Source organism: Eubalaena glacialis, chromosome 6, assembly GCF_028564815.1.
Source record: "Eubalaena glacialis isolate mEubGla1 chromosome 6, mEubGla1.1.hap2.+ XY, whole genome shotgun sequence".
In the NCBI taxonomy this organism is placed as follows: Eukaryota; Metazoa; Chordata; class Mammalia; order Artiodactyla; family Balaenidae; genus Eubalaena; species Eubalaena glacialis.
Genome location: NC_083721.1, coordinates 1963038 through 1983509, shown reverse-complemented (window position 1 = coordinate 1983509; position 20472 = coordinate 1963038). Strand labels below are relative to the sequence as shown.

At 60.9% G+C, this 20472-nt stretch overlaps 1 protein-coding gene across 3 annotated transcripts; it reads right to left on the bottom strand.

Annotated features, from left to right (window-relative positions):
* Window positions 1-9941: 9941 nt before the first annotated feature.
* On the bottom strand, window positions 9942-20058 carry ICOSLG (inducible T cell costimulator ligand). Of its 3 annotated transcripts, XM_061193836.1 has the most exons (7): window positions 19825-20058; window positions 18370-18410; window positions 17116-17481; window positions 16138-16419; window positions 13942-14112; window positions 12926-12961; window positions 9942-12268 (listed from the first exon to the last, which is right to left on the bottom strand). In XM_061193836.1, the coding sequence occupies exons 1-7, from the start codon at window positions 19836-19838 to the stop codon at window positions 12165-12167; spliced, it is 1014 nt and encodes a 337-aa protein (XP_061049819.1). In that variant the 5' UTR covers window positions 19839-20058; the 3' UTR covers window positions 9942-12164. The 3 variants fall into 3 exon arrangements, with proteins under 3 accessions (XP_061049819.1, XP_061049818.1, XP_061049820.1); XM_061193835.1 differs by having other exon boundaries at window positions 12176-12961; XM_061193837.1 differs by lacking the exon at window positions 19825-20058 and adding an exon at window positions 19174-19392 and having other exon boundaries at window positions 12176-12961.
* Between the last annotated feature and the right edge of the window lie 414 nt (window positions 20059-20472).

The following is a 20472-nucleotide window of genomic DNA, read 5'->3' as shown; positions in this document are numbered from 1 at the left end:
CCCAACGCTGGCTTGGGGTCAGGGAGGCGGGTGCGCCTGCTCTGCGCAGCGTGCAGCCAGCATCACCCCCAGCGGCGGCCGGACCACTGACTCGGACCCTGGGGGCAGGCGGCTCAGACACGGTCGTTGTCTGGGGATGCGGCTCAGTGGACACCAGAGTTCTCACCTGGCATGACTTTGACCTGCAACGTCTGGAGACATTTTGGGTTGTCACTGCCGGGCGGTGGGTGGTGCCAGGGTGCCGCTTAACAGCTGCAGGGCCCGGGACAGAGTGACGTGACCCCAAACGTCCAGGGTGCTGAGTGGGGGCCCTGCTCTGGACTAGAGATGTGCTGACTTCCTCAGACTGGGTTTGTCTTGCGTCCGCTGCCCAGTCTGTGCAGTGGCCACGCCCCGTCTGTGACCGGCCCCTGCAGCACACCCGCGAGCCCACTTTTCTCTCTTTCCAGCCCTGCACCGTGGGCCCGCCGTCTGCGTCCGCCTCCTTCTCCCTCCCCTGGAGACGTTGCTCCCGGCCCCTCTGGGGGGCCTCCCGCCCTCCTTCCTGGGGTGCACTGCCTCCGAGTGGACCACAGAGGGCGAAGGTGTCAGCCTGGCGCATCAGAGCCCCATGGGGGTGCCAGGCCTGGGGGCCCATGGCCTTTCTGCCTCCTGTTGAGGAGCTGGGCTCCTGTCACATCAGTCCCCACTGGAGCTGCGGGGAGGCTCCACAGGGACATGGGGCCTCGGAGCTGGTGGGCACAGGAGGGGAGCAGAGGCCGGACAGGGGAGGGGGGCTCTGGGGGGAAGCCCGTGGTGGGTGAGAACAGGGTCTCTTGGTGGCCAGGGACGGCCTGAGCCCCTGGAGGGGGGCGTGCAGGGAGCAGGGGGCACGGAGCCCTGCAGGTCTGGGACGGGGGCCCCTAACACAGCTGTGTGGCTGGAAGGTGTGTGAAGCTGACCAGGGAGGAGGGGATGAAGGCCCAGCCTCGGGAGGTTGACCTGGACGATGTCCCCACGCAGGTGTTCTCCCGCATGTCCCTCCCATGCCCGTCTGCTCGCACAGGTGCAAGTCCCCCTGGGCCCACAGGCAGGGCTGTTCTTAAGGGGTTATTCTGGGCTCCCTTTTCTAAATCTTGCTTTCTCACGTGCCTCCAGGTCAGAAGATAAATGTCTGGCTTGTTCCATCACCACAGAGCAGGGCCCTGGGGGGTTTAGGACCACAGAGCAGGGCCCTGGGGGGTCAGGACCACAGAGCAGAGCCCTGGTGGGGGGGGTCAGGACCACAGAGATGGGCCCTGGGGGGTTTAGGACCACAGAGCAGAGCCCCAGGGGTGTCAAAGCCTCAGAGATGGTCCCTGGGGGTCAGAACCACAGAAGAGGACCCCAACACTTGCACGTGGACACCTGACGTGGCCACTGGGACCTCTGAAAGCCAAGGGCACTGACAGGCCATTTCCAGGCCTTTCTTCGGCTGAAGCACAGGGGTATCAGCTGTGTCAGAGCACATCATGAGTCATCACCTGGAAGCAGATTCTGGAAGAATGTTCCCCAAGCTCCTGACCAGCCTGGGAAATCCTCAGAGCTCCCTCCTCCCACCAGCCACAACTAGAGAAAGCCCGTGCGCAGCAATGAAGACCCAACGCAGCCAAAAATAAAAATAAATAAATAAAATAAAAAGAAAGAAACCCCTGTAGAACTCTAAGACACGGCCCCTCAACCCCGTCTCCTCTTTTATTCCCTCTAGGGCTCTGATCTCTCCGTGTCGTCATGTTTACCTGACTTCTGTGCGGCTCACCTATGACCTGATGCCTGGAACGGTTCCTGCCCCCTACACGGCTCTCCGTGAGCACGTCCCCTCCTGGGGGCGGGGTGGGGCTGAATGAGTGACCCTGGATGGATGAGTAAATGAACAGAACTGGCGCCTGCCCAGCACCCAGAGTTCTGCAGGGGACCAGCTGCACGAGAAGAGAAATCTCTGGGAGTGTGAGCCTCACCAGACAAACAGGGGGCCTAGGCTGAGAAACCTTAGTGTTAAAAATAGAGGCCGTTAAAAAAGTGTTTCTAACCAACGGATGGAAATTCCCTTCATCGAAAGGAGCTGCTGCAAATCAAGCCACAGAAGTGAGGTCCAGGACCTGAGGACCGTTTCTTGAGCAAAGAATGCCATCTCTGGGGACTTCCCAGGGGAGAGGCTGTGAGCGAAGGTCTGCAGGCACTCAACAGTCTTTAAAAAAGAAAGGACACCGACAATCTGTTCCTGGAGTTGGCAAATAAATGATGGGCCCCATGCAGAGGGGCGTTGTTTAGGGAAAGTGCCCTCGGCCAGTTTGTACTGGGGATTTTGGGGGACAGAACAGCACTTCACTGGGTAGGACAATAGGACAGGAAATGCAAGGATCCAGATAAATAATTTGGGGGAGGGTCCTGAGCTAAGAGCGGGCATCAGAGACCAGGGAGCCTGCCCTACCCCAGCCCGCATGTGTGTGCCTGGCTTCTCCCTGCAGTTATTTGCAAGCTACCAGCCCTATCACAACAGGCTGCAAACTTACTGAATGTTTAAGACTGTTTCCCACCGCCTGGGGTCTGTGGTGCCCAGAGAGCCCAGCTGCAGGAGGAAGGCACACGCAGGTTCAAGTGCACAGCCTTGGGCCCGTGGGTGAGCCCACCTTGGACTTTTTGTGCCCCGGTGCCTTGCTTGTCTCGGCCGGGGGCGGCCCTGTTCTCGGGCCAGCTCAGTCACTGGCTTGCTCGCAAGCCCCCTGGGCCTTGTCTTCTTTCTGTAAAATTAGGAGGCGGGAGCCATGGTTAGCTGCATTGCCCAATCCCGGGAGCCAGGTTTCCTGGGGCATCGGCAGCAGCGATTCTTAGCCTGCGGCCCAGCCCAGGCCTTCCGGTGTAATTGGCCTGGTTTGCAACTTTGCTGAAAGCTCCCAGGCAGCCTTAACGGGAGCTGGGGTGTGTACCCGAAATCTAACCCACTGGGGGACACCCAGCAGCCCAGATGGTGCAGCAGGGGCGTCTTGGACACAGCAGGAAGAAGCTAGACTATGGCATCGGAAGATTCTGCCTTCAGCACTGTGATGGGCGGTGGGTCACGCTTGGCCTCCCCCGGGAAGCAGCAATCATGCGTGTCCCACTTGCATGACAATGTTATTAGGAAGCTGTGACTTCCGTGCCATGCAAATGCTCGCTAGTCACGGTGTGGCTTTAGGAAGACACAAGGCTGGGGGCCATGCACACAGGCGACAGAGCGTGACGGGCTCTGCCCTCTGGGTGAGCACCTGCAGGGTGGCCACCACCCTGATGGAGGCCTGGACCAGGGCACAGCCTGACCCCTTGGGAGGGAGCTGGGGGAGATGCCCGTCCGTCTGCTATCCTGCCCCCACTCCCACTGGCTGAACCAGAGGGGAGGGAAGAGCCAGGCACGGTCCTGTGATCCGAGGTCCCCCCTCGGTGTTCTTGTCTGAACAGAGGAGCCTGATCTCTTCTTCACGGGGTGAAACCAGGAGATCAGCCCGAGAGTCTAGCGGAGTCCAACTAGTCTGGAATTGTTTCAGAAAAAAATTGCAGGCGTTTTGGAATTTGATACAAACAATTTAAAACTAGTTTGTGTATGTATCTAATCACACTTTTCCATCCACCGTGGTTTCCCATCTACACCTTAATCTCCGTGTCTGCTTCATGCCTGCATTTGCCTCCCTGACCTACCTGCCTAGGGATGCACATCTGCAGGTAATCGGTGATCTGCACCTGCTGACATGCCCAGGGCTCCAGGGACCCTGTGGCCTGAGGGATGGACCCTGGAGCGTCCAGGCTGCACATCCTGACGGACTGTCCTTGGGCCAGACCCACTTCCTCTGAAGGACTTCAACGGAGGTCTGGGAGGGACGAGCCGCCCTTCCCCCAACCTCATGGCCCACCTTCTCATCAGACACCTTGCAGCCTCCCTGGGAAGCCCCTGGAGCGAGGCCAAGGGGGAGCCGGACAGCTTAGAGCTGGAACTGGCAGATCTGGGCACCGGATTCGGGCAGCGCTGAGCTGCATGTGTGGAGTTGAGCCCACCTGGCAGAAAGGTTGCCCCGGCTCTGACCAGAGGGTCTGCCTCGGTGGCCGGGCCTGGTGGTCCCTCCCCCAGGGTGGAGCTGTCACAGCCCAGCCTGAGGACAGCTGGACACTGGGGCAGACAGGCTCCCGCTCGCCCCGTCCCCCCAGTATCTGACAGTGCTGCCCCCCAGAGACTGCAGCCTCCCACCCCGTCTCCCTGGAGGAGGAGGACCGTATAATCGCAAATGCAGACCTGACATCCTAACAGCACCCTGTCACTTCCCTGAGCATCACAAGCCCTTTCTCGCTGGTCCTCACAGAGCCCTGGCTGCGCGGGTGGGCAGAGGGCAGCACTGCCCCGGTGGAGGGGCCTGGCTGGCCCATCCCAGACCCAGGCCCCTTGCTGTGGCCGCAGAGCTGCCCTCACACCTTCTGGGAACCAGGGACTGCCCGCCATGCTCCCAGTTCTGGGAGGAGTGCCAGGCTAGCTTTGGGAGCACTGCACATGTAAGAGGGTCCTTTCTGACTTGGCTTCTTGACTACGAAAGTGTCACTTCCTTTTTTAGGTGCTAAAGGCAGACAGGAAGTTTGGGAAGTAATTTCAACCGAGTCTGTTGCTTTGCCTCTACCCGGACTGAGCTTTATTGAGATTCTCCCAGCCTGACAATCTCCCAGCGATTGTCAGGGACGCCTCGGGCCCAGGCAGGTGTGCACGATGGTTACAGCCTGGTGCAGACCCGCCCCCGTGACCCCCCATCCGTCAACCCCGAAGCCCAGACCCCGCCTGGAGCAGACGCCCACATGGCACCCACTCGCCCCGTGGACAGGGCCACTCTCCCCGAGAAGGACGGCACCAAATCCACTGCCAGGGCCAGGATGCCAGCCAGCAGTCCCCTCCACAAAGTCCTTCCAGGAATGTCTTGCTAAAGTCAAAGTCACTAAGTCTGATTCTGTGTCATGACTCTTCCCAATGAAAAACAATGCAGGATCATGCCTTCTTCAGTACATGGCAGGTCCCCCTCTGGCTGTGGGGTCTCCTCTGAGTATGAGGTTTCCCTCTGGCCGTGGGATGCCCCACCCCGAACTGTGGGCCTCTCATCTACAGCCAGGAGCCTTTCCCAGACCTGGGACCTTGTAGTTAACAGCTTTTTTCAGTGCCCTTTGTCACAATACGTTACCACTACTTTTTTCAAAAAAAAATATTTTTTATTTTTGGCGGTGTTGGGTCTTCGTTGCTGTGCGTGGGCTTTCTCTAGTTGCGGCCAGCGGAGGTCACTCTTGGTTGCGGTGCGCAGGCTTCTCATCGCGGCGGCCTCTCTCATTGCGGAGCACAGGCTCTAGGCGGGCGGGCCTCAGTAGTTGTGACACGTGGGCTCAGTAGTTGTGGCTTGTGGGCTCTAGAACGCAGGCTCAGTAGTTGTGGCGCACAGGCTTACTTGCTCTACGGCATGTGGGATCCTCCCAGACCAGGGCCCGAACATGCGTCCCCTGCATTGGCAGGCGGACTCTCAACCACTGCGCCACCAGGGAAGCCCTGTTACCACTACTTTCTGCTTGATGCTTTATTTTATTATAGAGGGTGAGGGATTCCCAGGTTTATCCCATCATTAAGTAATGGTTTATAAATAATCCCTCCCAAGTTGGGGAGATTTTGCGGTCCTCCAAAGCACAAAGTGCAGGTTCTCCCGTCAACATCCCCTGACCCTGGCCAGCTCTCCCCCCTTCCCCCCTTCACCTACCCGTTCCCACCTGGCCCCCCAAAAAGGACACACTAAATCCACACACTGAAGTGAACGCTGTTCCTTCCCAAAGGGGTCTGCTTAGACACCCAGGAACTGAGTTTCTTTTTCAGATTTGGAGGTTTCATTGGAAGATGATCAGAGAACCCAATCACTTAACAAAAGTAGAAGGTTCCAAGGTTACGATCGCAGACGTGGGTATAAACGGAAGATGTCTCAGGTGCTACACGCTTCTGTGCACACAGCCCCGACGTGTCCAGCGGTTGGGGGCAGAGGTGGAAAGTACCCGGTGACTCAGGTGTGAGGCTCCGGGCGGGCTGAGACGTCAGGGACCCGTGCCTTCCTATGCTCTGGCTGCAGCCGCCGCCCGTCTTGTGTGTCATGCTGCCTGACCCAGTCCCCACAGGAGCGGCCCTCAAGCTGTTGCTGAGGCCGGGGGGTCCCTCCCGGAGAGGACACCACTTTCAGGGCAGGAATTGCTGCGTCTTCCAGGTCCGGACACAGCAGACCCGAGTGTGCTCTGCGCGGCGGGGTCTGCTCTCTGGGATACTGGCCGTGCTGCCCTCTCCTCCCGTGCTGTACTTCACTCACAATTAAGTGAAAACTTGGTCAGAATCCAGGCTCTGCAATTCATACCTCACCCCTGTTTTTTAGGAAGTGGTTTTTTTTTTTTTTTTTTTTTTTTTTAAGTAACTTTTTCCCCTAAAAAACTAAAGAGTGGCTCCGAAGCCTCTTGATTTTGGAGTCTGCAGTGGAATCCCGATGGTGACATTTCTGTCTGGGTCCGGGTAGAGGCTGGCCTCCACAGGCACCGGGCCTTGTAGGGCAGGGGGTCTGCAGTGACCCTGGCCCTGGCCGAGGTGGGAGGGGCGGGAGCCACTGAGGACACAGTGCTTGGCATTTGGGGTTAAAGAGGATTTGCTGGGCCGAGGTCCTCCCGAGCCTGAGCCCCGTCACTCTCACGGTCCCTCGTCAGCCGCCTTGGCCACGGCTGCATCTTCCCTGTCACTCCTCCAGGGTCAGCCACTTCTCTTTCGAAGGACCCCCCGCCCTGCCTGTCCTCACCCTCAGCTTCCTCCAGCCTCAGCCTGGTCCCTGTGGCCTCCTGAGATCAAAGACTCCGTTTCCCAGCATCCTTTGCAGCGGGGCCACGTCCAAGTGCACGTCCTGGGGGGCTGCCCACCCACCTGAAGGGCTCCGACCCAGTGGGCCAGGGGCACAGGTCCCAAGGAAGGCCCAGAGCAAGGTGTGGGCCTGCCCCTCCCTAGGCTGTGCCAGCCTCCTTAGCCACCCTTGTGGGCTCGGTGCCGACTGCAGGAGACTGGCCAGGAGTGGGGATCACGGTGAGGACAACCTGGGGTGCCAGGGCCAGTGCCCGTGCAAAGGGAATCGTGGTCCCCGCTGTGATGCCCCACGAGGACGCTCCTGCAGGGGCAGGGGCAGGACCCGACCCGCTCGCGGGTGAGGGCTGGGGTTCGCCCGCCGGGCCCAGCTTGTGGTGGGTACCCCTTGCAGTGGAGGCACGAAGAGGGCCGTAACCGTGCGCGGCTGTCACACGGGACAAAGGAGCGGCGGCCGCTGGGCCATGCCTTCGGGTCTGGACCTCAGCCCGGCTACAGGCCGGTGCCCAGGTCCCCACCCTCCCTCTCGCCCCCCCTGCCCGCCGTCTCTGCCGTTTCCTAACCTTCTTCGTGTCCCTTCCCCATCTCTCCATCCTTCTCTCTCCTCCTCTTGGGAGCTGTAGTGAGTCGCACAGGGTCCCCCAAACTCACATCCCGGAACCTCACTTGGAAACAGGGTCTCTGCCGATGTCACTAGTGAAGATGGGGTCACCCTGGGTCGGGTGGCCCTCAATGCAGTGACTGGCGTCCTTGTAAGGGAAGCAGAGCGCCAGAGACTGAGGGCTGTGGGCTGCACCAGGGGCCACCTGCAGCCACCAGAAGCTGGATGAGACACGGAAAGGTCAGGGAAGCAGCCCTGCCGACAACTTCATCTTGGACTCTGGCCCTCCAGACGGAGAGGGAGTGGGGTTCTGTTGTTTAAGCCGCCCGGCCCCTCCCAGGAGCACACAGCCTCACAGCCTGGGTGAGTCCCACCGCCACCCCCATGGCAGGCAGACCCCGCACAGAGGCCCTGCCTGTCGGGGTCCCTGGGTCTGGGCCCAGCAGCCTTCCCAGGCTGCATTTTAGCCAAATCACAGTGTCCTTTTCTGGGTTCAGGTGAGGGGGAGCGGCCCTGGATCTGCTGAGAGCCCATGGGGCAGTGCATTTGGGACATTTTGAATCACAGGGGCACAGCTGTGTTCTCCGAGAAACTCTCCTTCCTCTAGGCCAGCATCTTCCTGAGTCCCCCCCTCCAGCGCCTCTCAGAGCACAGCCCGTGCCTTTGTGGGGGACTACCCCTCCCCCCTGCCCGGTCCCGGCCCAGGAAACCCCACTCTGGTGTGACAGGTGCCCCCCTTCCTGGTCGGCCCCCTCCCAGCAGCCTCAGGCATCTGCGACCTTGGGGTCAGGAGGCCCACGGAGCAGGGATGAGCAATGAATCACTCTCTGGTTGGGGGGAGGGGAGGGCCAGGCTCAGGCCATAGGACAGTGTAAGGGGGTACAGAAGGGCCAGGAAGGTGAGGAGGGAGGGCAGCGGGGGAGGGGAGGAGGATCCTGGTCCGTTCCCAGCCTGCACACTGCTTGGTCACTGCCCCAAGACCCAGATCGGGGTCTTTGGAGCCTTGGATCCTGGTGTGGCCCTGCGTCTGGCCCTGACACGGGCTGGCTGACCAGGGGCCTGTGCAGCTCCTGGGCCTTGCAGCTTGTCAATGTCAGTCTTGCGGGGCCCATCCCCCCCCCAGGAAATGTGCACTGTACCCTCCCAACAGGGGTGTGCCAGAAGCCCCCTCCCCAGAGCTCAGGGTGGGCCGTACTTCTGGTCACTGGGACAAGCCCCTGAATTCCTGACACTGAAGACCCCAGCCTCTTGCTTCTCCCTGATGACGGCAGGACCAACACGGATTCAAGGAAACCGTGCCATGTTTACTAGTAACTACAGAGGCTCTCCCCATGGAACTCGAGAGTCTGGAAGGGGCACCGGGAAGCTGGGGATCCAGGGGGCGGGGCTGTGTCAGGGCTGGAGAACGGACACGTCGGGGCAGGCAGGATGGCTGTGGGCCAGGAAGGCCACCCTAGGGGGGCAAGACTGACCCCTTCAGTCCCAGATGATCTTTGGGCTGCGGGGCGGGGCGTCCATCACCAAGGACAGAATCACCCCAGGTCACGTAAGCTGCCTTCTCGTTGGAAGCGTCCTCTTTCCGAAAAGTCTGGCCTGGAGGGAGATGAACACAGCATGTGCCTGCCAGGCCCCAGTACTGCCCGGAGACGCCTGCGGGCCCCGCCACTGACCAGCGGCCAGCGTCACAGCACTGGTGCTGCGCGGGGCAGTGGCAGAGCAGGGGGGCCTTCTCCTGAGGTTCTCCAAAGCCTCGGCTGCCCTCCCCAGGGTGAGGGCTGCGGTCACAGGGAGGGTCCGAGCTGCAGGCAGAACCTGGCTCCAGCCTTCTCACCTTGCGGGAGGGTGAGGCGCTCTGGTCCCGCGGCTGCTACTTCCCTTCTGTCCCCTGCCCTCCAGACGAGCCTCCATCTGCCGGCCTGGCTCCGCCACCCTGATGGGTGTTCATTGCGCAGCTACTGTGAGCAGGGCGCTGGGGGCAGGGGCCACGGGGCCCCAGAGACCAGGACTCCGGTTGCTGGGACGGCCAGGTGGCCTCTGCCCCCACGGCAGTGCCAGCACCTCGGACTCTTGCGCCTGGCCGGCCCCTGACCTGGAACGTTCCCCGGGTCTGGCCCTGAACCATGAGTCACCTCTCCTGTGCCCCGTGCGATGGGGACCGGGACAGCCCTGCCCTCCCCGGGAAGGTGACACGGGATCCTCACCCTCGGGTCACTGACCTCTGGGTCCCCGTCCGTGGTGGGACGTTGAGCAGCGTCCCCCCTCACCACCCGTCAGAAGCCAGTAGGGACCCCCAAGAGTGACAACCAAAATGCCTCCACACTGACCAATGTCCCCTGGGGGACAGGGCCACCTGGGTGAGGACGGACGGGGCAGGCGCAGGGTCCCCGACGGCAGTCAGGACGGGCTGAGTGGACCGAGCCCGCGCGCACACTGACCAAAGCTGCCAGACGCAGGCACGCCGACTGCTTGTATTCTCCAAAACCAGGCTTCCAGAAACGTCAAGACGTGCCACTCGCACGCTGTCCACGGCACAGGTGAGGAGCAAGCAGCGGCCCCCAGGGGGACAGGCCAAGGGTGACCCGTGCGAGCTGGGCAGAGTGCACCGTGGCCCCAGAGGCCGGAGGGAGCGGCGAGGGTCCGCTGGGGCCCAGCGGGGAGATGATGACTCAGGGTCCGGAGCCTGGAGGGCGTGGCCTCGACCGCCCAGGAGCCCGGGGCCCAGGCAGAGCCCACAAGCGCACAGGGGGAGAGCCCCGGGCGGCCGCGTCACGGGGCCGGAGCGGGAGGCCGGCCTAGCCGCTTCCTCAAGAAGGAAACCCCTTCTGATAGGAAAGCTGGAAGCACACTCAGTCTGCCTGCGGCTGCCCCGTCCTGCCGGGCTGAGACCCCCGCCCCGACCATCTCCAGGGGCCTCTCAGGGTCGGGCAGGACAGCGGAGAGGCCCCGGGGTGCACCCGTCCTGGTGTCACATCACAGTCACTGGGGACAGGCCTGCGACCACCTGACGCACCCCACCTGCTGCACTCAAGGGCCCCTCGGGCTTCTTGCTCGTGGTGCCACGAGTCACCTTCTGTCATTCTTTGAGGAACCACACTTGTCTTCTAATGTTTTCATGCTAAAGTCCGTGTGGATCCCTCATGACACCTATTTAAAAGCCACGTGAGGGCTCTTTGGTACAGAAACAGACAAAAACACATGCACAGTTTCCTGGGACACTGTTGGCTCAGGCTCCGCGCTGAGCCGGCCTCGTTAAGTTTGCTGCGAGTCTGGGTCTGGGGAGCACAGGCCTCACGTGCCCGTCGGTGCTGATGACCCCAGGGGCAACAGACCCATTTCCTGGGGGCATGCCCACCGGGGTTACCTGGCAGCCACCTTTGCAGAACCTTCTGGAAACAGTGAACTGCTAGATGCAATCCAGGAATCAACGTGGAAACCGCCTGGGCAGGGTCAGGGCGTCGGGCTGCCGCCTCTGTGGACTTGGCCACTGCCCCACTCCAGTCGCCCAGGGGGCCCGGCGGGCTCTAAGGAACCCGGCCCGTGAGGTGAAGTCTCCGTCACGACTGTGCAGGTCCCCAGGGGAGGCCTGCGAGGGGCCCTGGGTGATGGTGCGGGGCCGGCAGGGGCTGCCCAGCAAGATTCGAGGGAATTGCTGCTGCGTTTGAAGAAAGGCTGCCATGCGGCTGGAAGGCCGCCCACCGTCCACTCACGGCCCCAGTTTGAAGGACTGTTGACGGTCACCTGTCCGTGCTGGTGTCTGCTGGAGACGTGTGTCCCAGCCCTGCCTGCCTGTCCCCTGCAGCGGAGCCTGAGCCCCGGGCCACCATGCCCAGCTGCACCGCCCAGCACAGACCTTCTCCCAAAATTCCACTGTGTTTTTTCATTGTTGTTGTTGTTTTTTTTCATTGTGTTTTTGAGGAGGGAAACCTAGCTTTTGACCAAAACAAATGAGGTCGGGTTTTCCTCCCAGGGAGCGTTCTGGAGGGACATGAATTCCAGGGGTTTTTCTGGTGCCACCCGCTCAGTGCTTCAGGACACGTGTGCACAGACACCGGGTCCTCGGGGCGGAGACTGACCGGCAGAGCCAGCACGTGGCCCCTGCACCTGGAGCGAACACGGCCTAGCACAGGTCATCCCGGAAGAGAGTGGCCTCAGAAGCCCGTCTGGTCCAGGATGCTGAGAAGCGCTGCAGGCTCTCGGGGGCTGGTGGCGGAAAGGAGCCGTCACAGCCCTTTTCTTGTTCTGTGTTTGGCAGCGAAGGTGGGGAGCCCACCTACTTGGGGGCACGTGTATCCCCGAGGAGTTGCCGACCTATTGAAAAGGCCGCCGGGATCAGGGCAGTGCCCGCCATGTGCTCCCTGGGGTCAGCGTGGTCCTTCCAGGGGCGCCCGCGTGTCCCCACAAGGCCAGGTGGCCCAGTGTGCGTGCAGCCCCCAGTACGGGCGCAGATGGTGTCCTCTGCCCAGCCTGCCCGGGTCATTTCTCAAGCTGCCAACCGACGTCCCCGCTGGTGGCACGTCCTGGGGGAGCTCTCGTCACACGTGCTCTCGGAAGGAAAGAGGGGAGAGGGCCGTGCGCAGAGTCGGCTCATTCTCACTCCGGAAGCAGAGACTCATCTTCCAGATGAGTGAAAACAGGGTTGAAAACGCCTGCAGACGGGCGCCCCATCGGACTCTCAGGTCAGCAGGCCCGGATTCTTTGGCAAGCTGTGTCCCGCATCGTCTGAAAGTGGCCTCGGGAGGGAATCTGCTGCGGCACCAGGCAGCCGCGTGCCCTGGAATCACCTGGGTGAACAGGTGGGCGGGCACTGCCGTGTGGGTCGTGCTCACCTTGGGCCCACCCTCCCCTGACGACCCTTCTCACAGGTGGAGAAACGGGGCTCAGAGGTATGGTCGTTGGCCTCAGGCACGGAGCCCGCCGGCCTGACCACAAAGGCCCTGGCAGCCTGAGGCACCTGCCAGTGGGAAACCGAAACCAAAGGCCCTGCGTGTGGCTACTTTCCCAAACTGGGGCGGGAATCACTCTGACCTTTGCTCTGGGACTGACAGGTGCCTGCACAAAGGGTCTGGACTCGCTGGAGAGCCCCCGCCCCCGAGGGGTGGGGCCGAGACGGAGGGAGAACAGGAGGACGAGCCAGGCAGCTGGGGAGGGGCAGCGGGCTGTGGTCCCAGGCTCTCTGCTAACATGTATGTGTAACTGTACGTTTGGAAAATCCCATAGCACAGTGTCAGCAAGAGGACGGGCTTACACGCCAAGGAAGGCCAGGGGGACAGGCCTTCGCTTGGGGTTTCACTGTCTCTGAAACTGGAAACGCCTATTTCCTGGTCATCGAGTAGCACCCGTGCGGAAAGGCGGGCACAGAGAGAGTGGAGCGCCCAGCTCGCCCGAGCCCGTGGACCCGCAGTTCCTCCACGGGTCTCCTTCCCTCCTGGCAAACTGACCCGTGAGCTCCAGCTCCGGCCTCGCAGCCTGGGCGCCTGTTGGGAGAAACCAGAAACACTCAGGGTGGGCCGTGAGGGGGCCTCTCTGAAGACCCCAGGGGCCCCGCACGCAGCCGCGCCCCACTCCACGGCTCCTCCGGCTTCCTGCTCGGGTGGGGGGCTCCTCAGGCCGTCCTGCTCGGGTGGGGGGCTCCTCAGGCCGTCCTGATTTCCAGGACGAGACGTTGTAAGAGGTCAGGGTGGGAAGCGCTTCAAGATGCTCAAGGGCCTTCAGCGGCCTGGCTGGGTCGGCAGAGGGGCCGTGGGCAGTATTTCTGGGCAGATGGCATTGGCAACCAAGTGGAAGCTCCAGGCGGCATGCAGAAACCCCTCCCGTCAGGCAGGGCTCCCACTGTGCGCGGGCTCTGCAATCCAGCCGCGCTCCCTTTCCCCGCCCTCCCAGGAGTCCAGGAGGAGCCCGACTTAGTTAATAAGACCTTCGGGGATGCCCGCTGACCTCCACCACCAGGCCGACCTGGGGAGACTGTGCTGGCCCCCCCCCGAGGGGTTCCCCTGAGGCCCCAGCCCTCAGGCCCTCTTGTGACACCTGGGTGGTCCCAGGGTCCACATTCTAGGCTCTTCTGCTCCCCACTGCGAGTTCTGCTTCTTCGTTTTACACGGTCAAAACCCAGACTTTCTGGATCTGTCTTCGAGCTCGGCCAGAACTGGACAGACGGCCTTGAGGGACTGAAGGCAACTCGGCTTCCACAGACACACCACGTCCACATTGGGCGTCCGCCGTCCCCCCCAGACCCAGAGACCGGACTTCCCTTCTGGGGCGCAGCTGTGTCAGGATCTCGGAGGCGGAGATCACACCCAGGAGCACTGGGGTTGCTATCCTCACGCACGTGAGCACTATTACACCGTGCTTCCCGTGAAAGCAACACCACGCAGAGCTTGTAAACATCCTGGCAAAGGCCAACCCTCACCCCAACAAAATAAATGTGCAATGTCTGCAGCGTGGGCTTCTCCGGTACCTGCGTAGCTTCCGTAGGGACATCTGCTCCTGCACAGCCAGCCCGTGGCCACGGCCATGGCCACGGCCACGACCAGCACAGCAAGGACGCTGAGAACGGGCCGGTTCACCGCATCTTGGGTGTCGTCCACTGGGTCCTCTGTGATGCTGTCCTTGGTTCCCGTGAACGTTTCTGCAGGAAAGGAAAGTAACCCAGGACTTGTAGGGTCAGGAGGAAAAGGGGGTTTCTTCATCCTGAAGGAGAGAGCGCTAAGGGAAGTATTGATCCACCAAACTTTCCCAGAGGTATTCTGTGATTTTTAAGCTATAAAGCTGACGGAGAGAAGGGTTTCCTCTTTCAGGTGAGCCTTCATCTCTTCCTGGGATGTCACTCCCCCTCACCCTACCTGTGTGACCTGTAACCCCAGCCCTTCCTAAAGGTCCACCCCTGGGAATGGGCGTGGTGGGAAGCACAGTCTTCCTGGCTTTTTAAACTAAACTTAATTTAATTCTTTCTAGCTTAATTGCTGGCTTTAAAAAAAATGATGGTGAAATTCACATAACATAAAATTAACCATTTTGAAACGAACAGTTCAGTGGCATTTAGTACATTCACAAGGTCATGCAGCCAAAACCATTATCTAACTCCAGAACTTTCCACCACCACAAAAGGAAACCCCCTACCCAGCAGCAGTCACATCCCATCCTCTCTCCCAGCCCCTGGCAAACTCTAATCTAATTTCCGTCTGTTTGGATTTACCTATACCGGACATTTCGTACAAATGGAATCATAAACTATGTGGCCTTTTGTGTCTGGCTTCTCTCACTGAGCATCAACTGCAAGGTTCATCCACGTTGCAGCGTGGTCAGTGCCTCATTCCCTTCCGTGGCTGAGGAACGCTCCCCTGTGTGGGTGGACACATCCCTTCGTCCATCCGTGGACACTTGGGTTGCTCCCACCTTTTGGTTATTGCGAATAAGCTGCTGTGAACATTCACGTACAAGTATTTGTTTGATTCTCGTTTCCAGCGCTCTGGGGTGCATACCTAGGGGTGGAATTGCTGGGTCACATGCTAATTTTTAAGGAACCAGCAGCCTGTTCTTCACGGCGGCTGCACCATTTCCCATCCCGCTGGCAGTGCACGAGGGGGCCAATCCTCCTGTCCCAGTGTCCAACCATTGTGCCCCTTGAGAGTGGTTCTCATGGGCAGACAAGCAATAACCTCCCTGGGCAGCTTGTTACAAGTGTCCCGTGTTTGCCAAAACCCGGAGAAGCCATGAGCCAGACGGTGGCTAGGCCTCCCACGCACCTTAGAACCATCTGGAAGCTTTTCAACATGTCCTGTTGCCTGCACAGCCCAGAGGTGCTGATTCAGAGGGTCTGGGCACAGGGCGGGGTGATGGGGGTTGACAGGCTTCCCAGTTGTCCCCCAGAGCAGCTGGGCCGAAACTACAGCCCCAGGAGGCCCTCCCGTTCCCCTTCCCCTGCGCCCGGCTGACCGGCTGGGACGCAGAGGCCAGCGGAGGCCTTTGGTGCAGCCGGAAAACCGTGACTGCTGAGCCCCAGGGCTGCACCTGCATTCCAGGAAGGCGAGTGCCCAGGCACGGGGGCTCCCGGCAGCTGGGCAGCTTCTCGGCAGCAGGCAGGCCCCCGACACCCCCATCCTCCAGCTCTCCTGCCCCTCCTTCCCTGGCGTCTCAACACTGGTGACAGGGACACACAGGCTGAGAGAGCCTGTGGCTTCTACGAAGGAGTCACCCGCCTGCGCCCTTCCACAGGGGGCCTGGGACGGCAGCCAGGCCCAGCCGGACCCCCGGTGGAGGAGGGGTTCTGGCTTCCCAGGGGGCACACGTCCAAAGAGCTGGGGTGGTGGCTGTGCAGGAGGGGCTTCAATCCTGATGCTGCCGCCGCCTCAGCCTGCAGCTTCTGAAATGTTACATGACCTTTCGGAGCCTCAGTCCCTCATCTGTGAAATGGGTCACCAAAACTGACCCCCCCCCGCCCCCCAGGTGCGTGAGGATTAAGCGCCCCGAGCACCTGGCCGGCCCCTGCCCTCCATCGCACGGTGATGCCTGTCACCTCCTCTTCCTGTCACCACCTCTGAAGCCGCTGCCGAGTCACCTCATAGGGCTTTGTCTCCCACCTGAGAAGATCCCCCAAGTCACCCCTGGCCCCCAGCCTTGGGTTGGGGTCAGTGTGCAGACCCCGGGACCTTACCTGTCTGGCCGCTGGTCAGGTTCTGGTGAAGAAGCACGTTCTCGATGCAGCAGCCCACGTCGACGGTGGGGCTCCGCCCGATCCGCAGGACGCTGACCACGTTGTACAGGCCCCGCGCATTTAGGGACACGGTGCTGTTCTGCAGGGTGTCGTCCAGCAAGCTGTTGTCTGTCTTGTTGATCCAGTACACGTTGGGCCGCGGGTAGCCATTCGTGGATGTGCACGTGAAGATGAACTCCTCGTCCTGGGATGGGCCGCTGACCACTGGCATGCTGTAGTTTGCTGCAGGGGAGGGAAATGGGCTGAGGGGTGCCAGGTTCCGAAGGTCAGAGAAGGGGGGGGACACAGTGCCAAGGGCCAGGGTAGCGGGGAGGCAGCCGTCATGCCCCGGACCCTGGAGCAGGGCCGGGACCAAGGCTGTGGTCTGGGCAGCAGCACAGGCCCTGCTCTACCAGAGTCACGCCCCCCAACCCACCAATAGGGGCGCTATGAGCCGGGCGGGCAGTGACCAGCACCCACGTCCCACCCCAAGGGGGTTGGCCTCCTTTGAGTCTAGTGACACAGTCAGCTGGCAATTCACCCGTCTCTCCACTGAACGGTGCCCCGAGCAACTTGGTGGAGGGGCTTTAATTTTCTTCCTAAACTCTGATCTCATTTAGTGCCTTATACCACTCCCTCCTAATTTCATTAAAACATCGTTTGGGTTGAATTGGAGAGTTTCAAGGCAAGGACAGCAAGCTTAGGAGCTCTTGTGAGAAAGCAGGCACCTTCCAGGCTACTGGAAAACTTTCTTAGGAGCTGAACGATATTTCCACCACCTAAGCTGCACACATGGTTTAAACAGAAGCCCGCTAGAGGGATCTGGATTTCCTTTAAGGGAAGACACGGGTGAATGAGCCACAGAAAACAGGTCTTACTGACACTTCTTCCAGGACGTAAGGCTGGGATGGAATCAACTCGGCAGCTCCTCCGTCTTACCTGCCACGTTTAGCGTGACCGTGACTTCCAAAATCTTTTCTAATTCTAAGGATTTCCGAAACACCAGGCAGTTGAACTTCTGCTCGTCCTGGGGGGTGACATTGTGCAGGTGCAGAGAGAAGTTGCCCTGCTTCATGCCGTCCAGGGACAGCCGGGCCCGGCCCTTGTAGTGGTTGTCACCGTGGCCGGCAGAGCTGTTTCCCGAGAGGTAGTAAGTCACCACAGAGTTGGTGTTCCGTTTGCCCGGCACGCTGATTTGCCAGTAAACATAAAGGTCATTTAAATCGAAGCTGTTTCCTTTAGGGTAAATGCAGCTGAGCCAGACATCACTGCCCACCATCGCTCTGACTTCTTCTTCTTGAATCTCTGCAAGCATCCAAAAAGAACAGAATTCATCTTCAGCACCTGACTCGTAACTTTGAAGTCGCCCTTTTGAGGGGCGGGGGAGCTTCTGGGTTGCAAGACTCAAACCCCAATTCTGACTCATTTCAGTAGGAAAGGAATGTATTAATAATAAGATGTACATAGGAAAGCAACAATAGTTTAAAAATTGGGACACTGGCGGTAAGCTGCTCTGACGTATCGCCAGGGCTGGTTTCCTGTCATCATGTCGGGGGCCAGCCAGGACTGCTCTGTTTTTGCTACTTCTTGGGAGTTTACAATGAATTCAAAATAAAAAGGTTTTTTAAAAAATTCAGACATTTGAAAAGAAAACATCAGCTTCTCAACAACATCATCATAGTAGTGTTTGCAACTCCATCAGAGAAGGCAAAGTTTTGTGGTCTGTTACAACGACTCAAATGCCAGCAGGGAAAGGGGCCATGTGCCCTGACCCATAGCCCTGTGGGCTGGAAGGCCAGGCAAGGTCTCAGTCTCCACTGTGGTGTCATAGCCCCATTCTGTGCTCTTCTGGAAGCTGGTGGCTTTGGGGAGCAAAGCGGTCATGAGAAACAGGAAGCCCAGCTCCCAGCTCCTCTGGAAAGCGGAGGTTCTGAAACACTTGGGGGGAACTGCACTCTGCCTGCCCCAAACACAACACAAAACGAGAACCACGGGGTCTGGCCGAGCGCTCCCCTTGGTGGCTCTCGATGCCACACATTACCCTGGGCTTGGGGGCCCCGCTTTCTCACAAGGGCCCCTGGAAAAGCAAGCAGGGCTGTGGGGAGGACCCCACTGACACCTGCACCCCGCGGTCCTCACTGCTCAGCACTGAAGGGCTTGGAAGTCTCCAGCAAGAGCACCGTCTGCACTTACCAGCTCGCAGGCCGCAGAGCAGCAGCAGGAGTAGTCCAGGACTGCGGGGAACAACCAGAAAGGCAGGTGAGTCCCGCATCTCCCAAATGCGGTCAGGAGCCGACTACACCCACCATCCCAGCGGGCATACACCACAGCCAGCCCATCAGCCCAGGTTCCCGGGCAGCCAGGAATTCAGGGAGAGGAGACAGCACCACCCCCTCCCCCCTGCCCAGCAGGCAAGCCCCAAGGGGCTGGCAGCCCCTGCAAGGGACCAGCTCCCAAGCTAATAAAACGCCCCTCAAAGCAATTATGAGAGTGTGATAAAGGGTATCGAGAGGAATCACCAGCCCCCTGGTGGCCTGGCTTTGCACGGATGGAGTCTAAGAAATTGTATAAAATCGGGAAAAAAACCACTTTCGGGGTATTTGAAGTTTGAGAGACAGAGAAGATGTAAGATGCCCCCCCCCCCACCCCGCCAGGGTCGGGTGAGCTCCAGGACAACCTTCTGAAGGAACGTCATCAATCTGAAACCAGATCTGGTGGCTCCAGCGGAGCTGGTGGACAGCTCAGGCCTGGGGGCCGGCAGATCCCTCTCATGACTCCCAGGCTCCTGGCACCTTCAGCCTGGGAGCCTCTGCACCATGCACGCCTCAGCGGTGGCCCCTGCCTCACCTGTCACCACTCTGCCCCTGCCCCAGCCCACTTCTCGTTGGGTCAGATAGGAGAAAGCACAGACGGGGCCCCCTGCTCAGGGGTGTGGGTGGCAGGTGGCTGTGACATTGCAGTATTTTAATTTTCCTTTCTTGAGGGAATAGTCTTTACCTGCATTTCCAGCTGGGGAGACTGGGTGGTGGGGCCCTGGGGTGGGTGGGCTTCTGGGCTGTGCGTGTGGGACACCTGGGGACGGGGTGCCTCACCAGCTCGTCAAGGGAAGCACAGGCTGCCGACGCTAAGACTGCCCTGAAGGGGGCATTTTGGCAAAAAGCTGTTGCCTCCCCCTCAGCTGGCGAGAGACCAGGAGTGACCAGCTGGCCGGCACCTTCCCCAGTTTGCCTTTGCTGATGCAGGAGGGGGAAAACCCAGGCGTGCGGGGGGGCATGTCACCAGTCGGTGGGCACCAGACGGCATTCGAGGTAAATAAGAGCGACTTCGGCGCAGCAGAGTCACATCCTTCTTTCCTCTGGGCCACCGCCGGGGGCGGGGAGGGGAGGGGAGGGGAGGGGGGGGGAAGTGAGAGTGGGTCGCTACGTCTTCTCTCCCAGCTTTCCTCTTTCCCTCCCTCGGCAGGGACCCCGCCCCGAGCACACCCGCGCACTGACACCTTCCCGCGCCGCCGGGCGGACAACGCCGGCAGGTAACCGCGCCTCCCGCGGCCCCGCGCGGTGCCGCCCCCGCTCCCGGAGCCCGAGGCCTCCGCTGTGCCGCCGGGATCGGTTCCCCGCGCCCAGAGGGCGCGTCCGCGCACACGCTCACCTCCTCGGCCGCATGGTGGGGGCGGAGACCCCGGGCCACGGGGGAACTCGGACGGCGGGAGATCTCGGAGCGCTAGAGACCTCGGGCAGAGGGAGACCTCGGGCCGCGGAAGCCGTCGGGCCGCGGCACAGCTCCGTGCACGAGCACGAGCGACCTCGGGCCGCGGGAGCCCTCGGAGCGGCCAGCACTCGCTGCGCTCCCGCCGCGCCTCGGAGGCTCTGGGCGCTGAGCTGGTCGCCGGCTCAGCGACCTCCCGATCCTGGCCCCGCCCCTGGTCCCACCCCCGGCCCGGTCCCTCCCACGGCCTTGGCCACGGGCCCGGCGCAAGGGAACGGAAACTTGGACGCTGACTCCCGAAAGCTCAGCCCTTCCCAGGAGGGGGCGTAAGTCGGGGCCCCGCGGGTTGCAGGGTGGGGCTCCAGGTCCGCCGGGCCTTGAGCCTGGGCGCAGTAGGTGCCCCGGCAAGTTGGCGGCAGGGAAGGTCCGGTGGAGGAGGGCGGCCGAGGGCGCTGCGGGAGGGCTTGCCCAGCTGGAGGGGCCGTGGGAGGCTCAGTGCTGCCCCGGAGTCGCGCAGAACGTCCCCGGCTCCGCCTGCGCTCGCCCCCCGCCCCTGCGGCCTGAGAGCCAGCGGGGCGCGGCGCGCTGAGA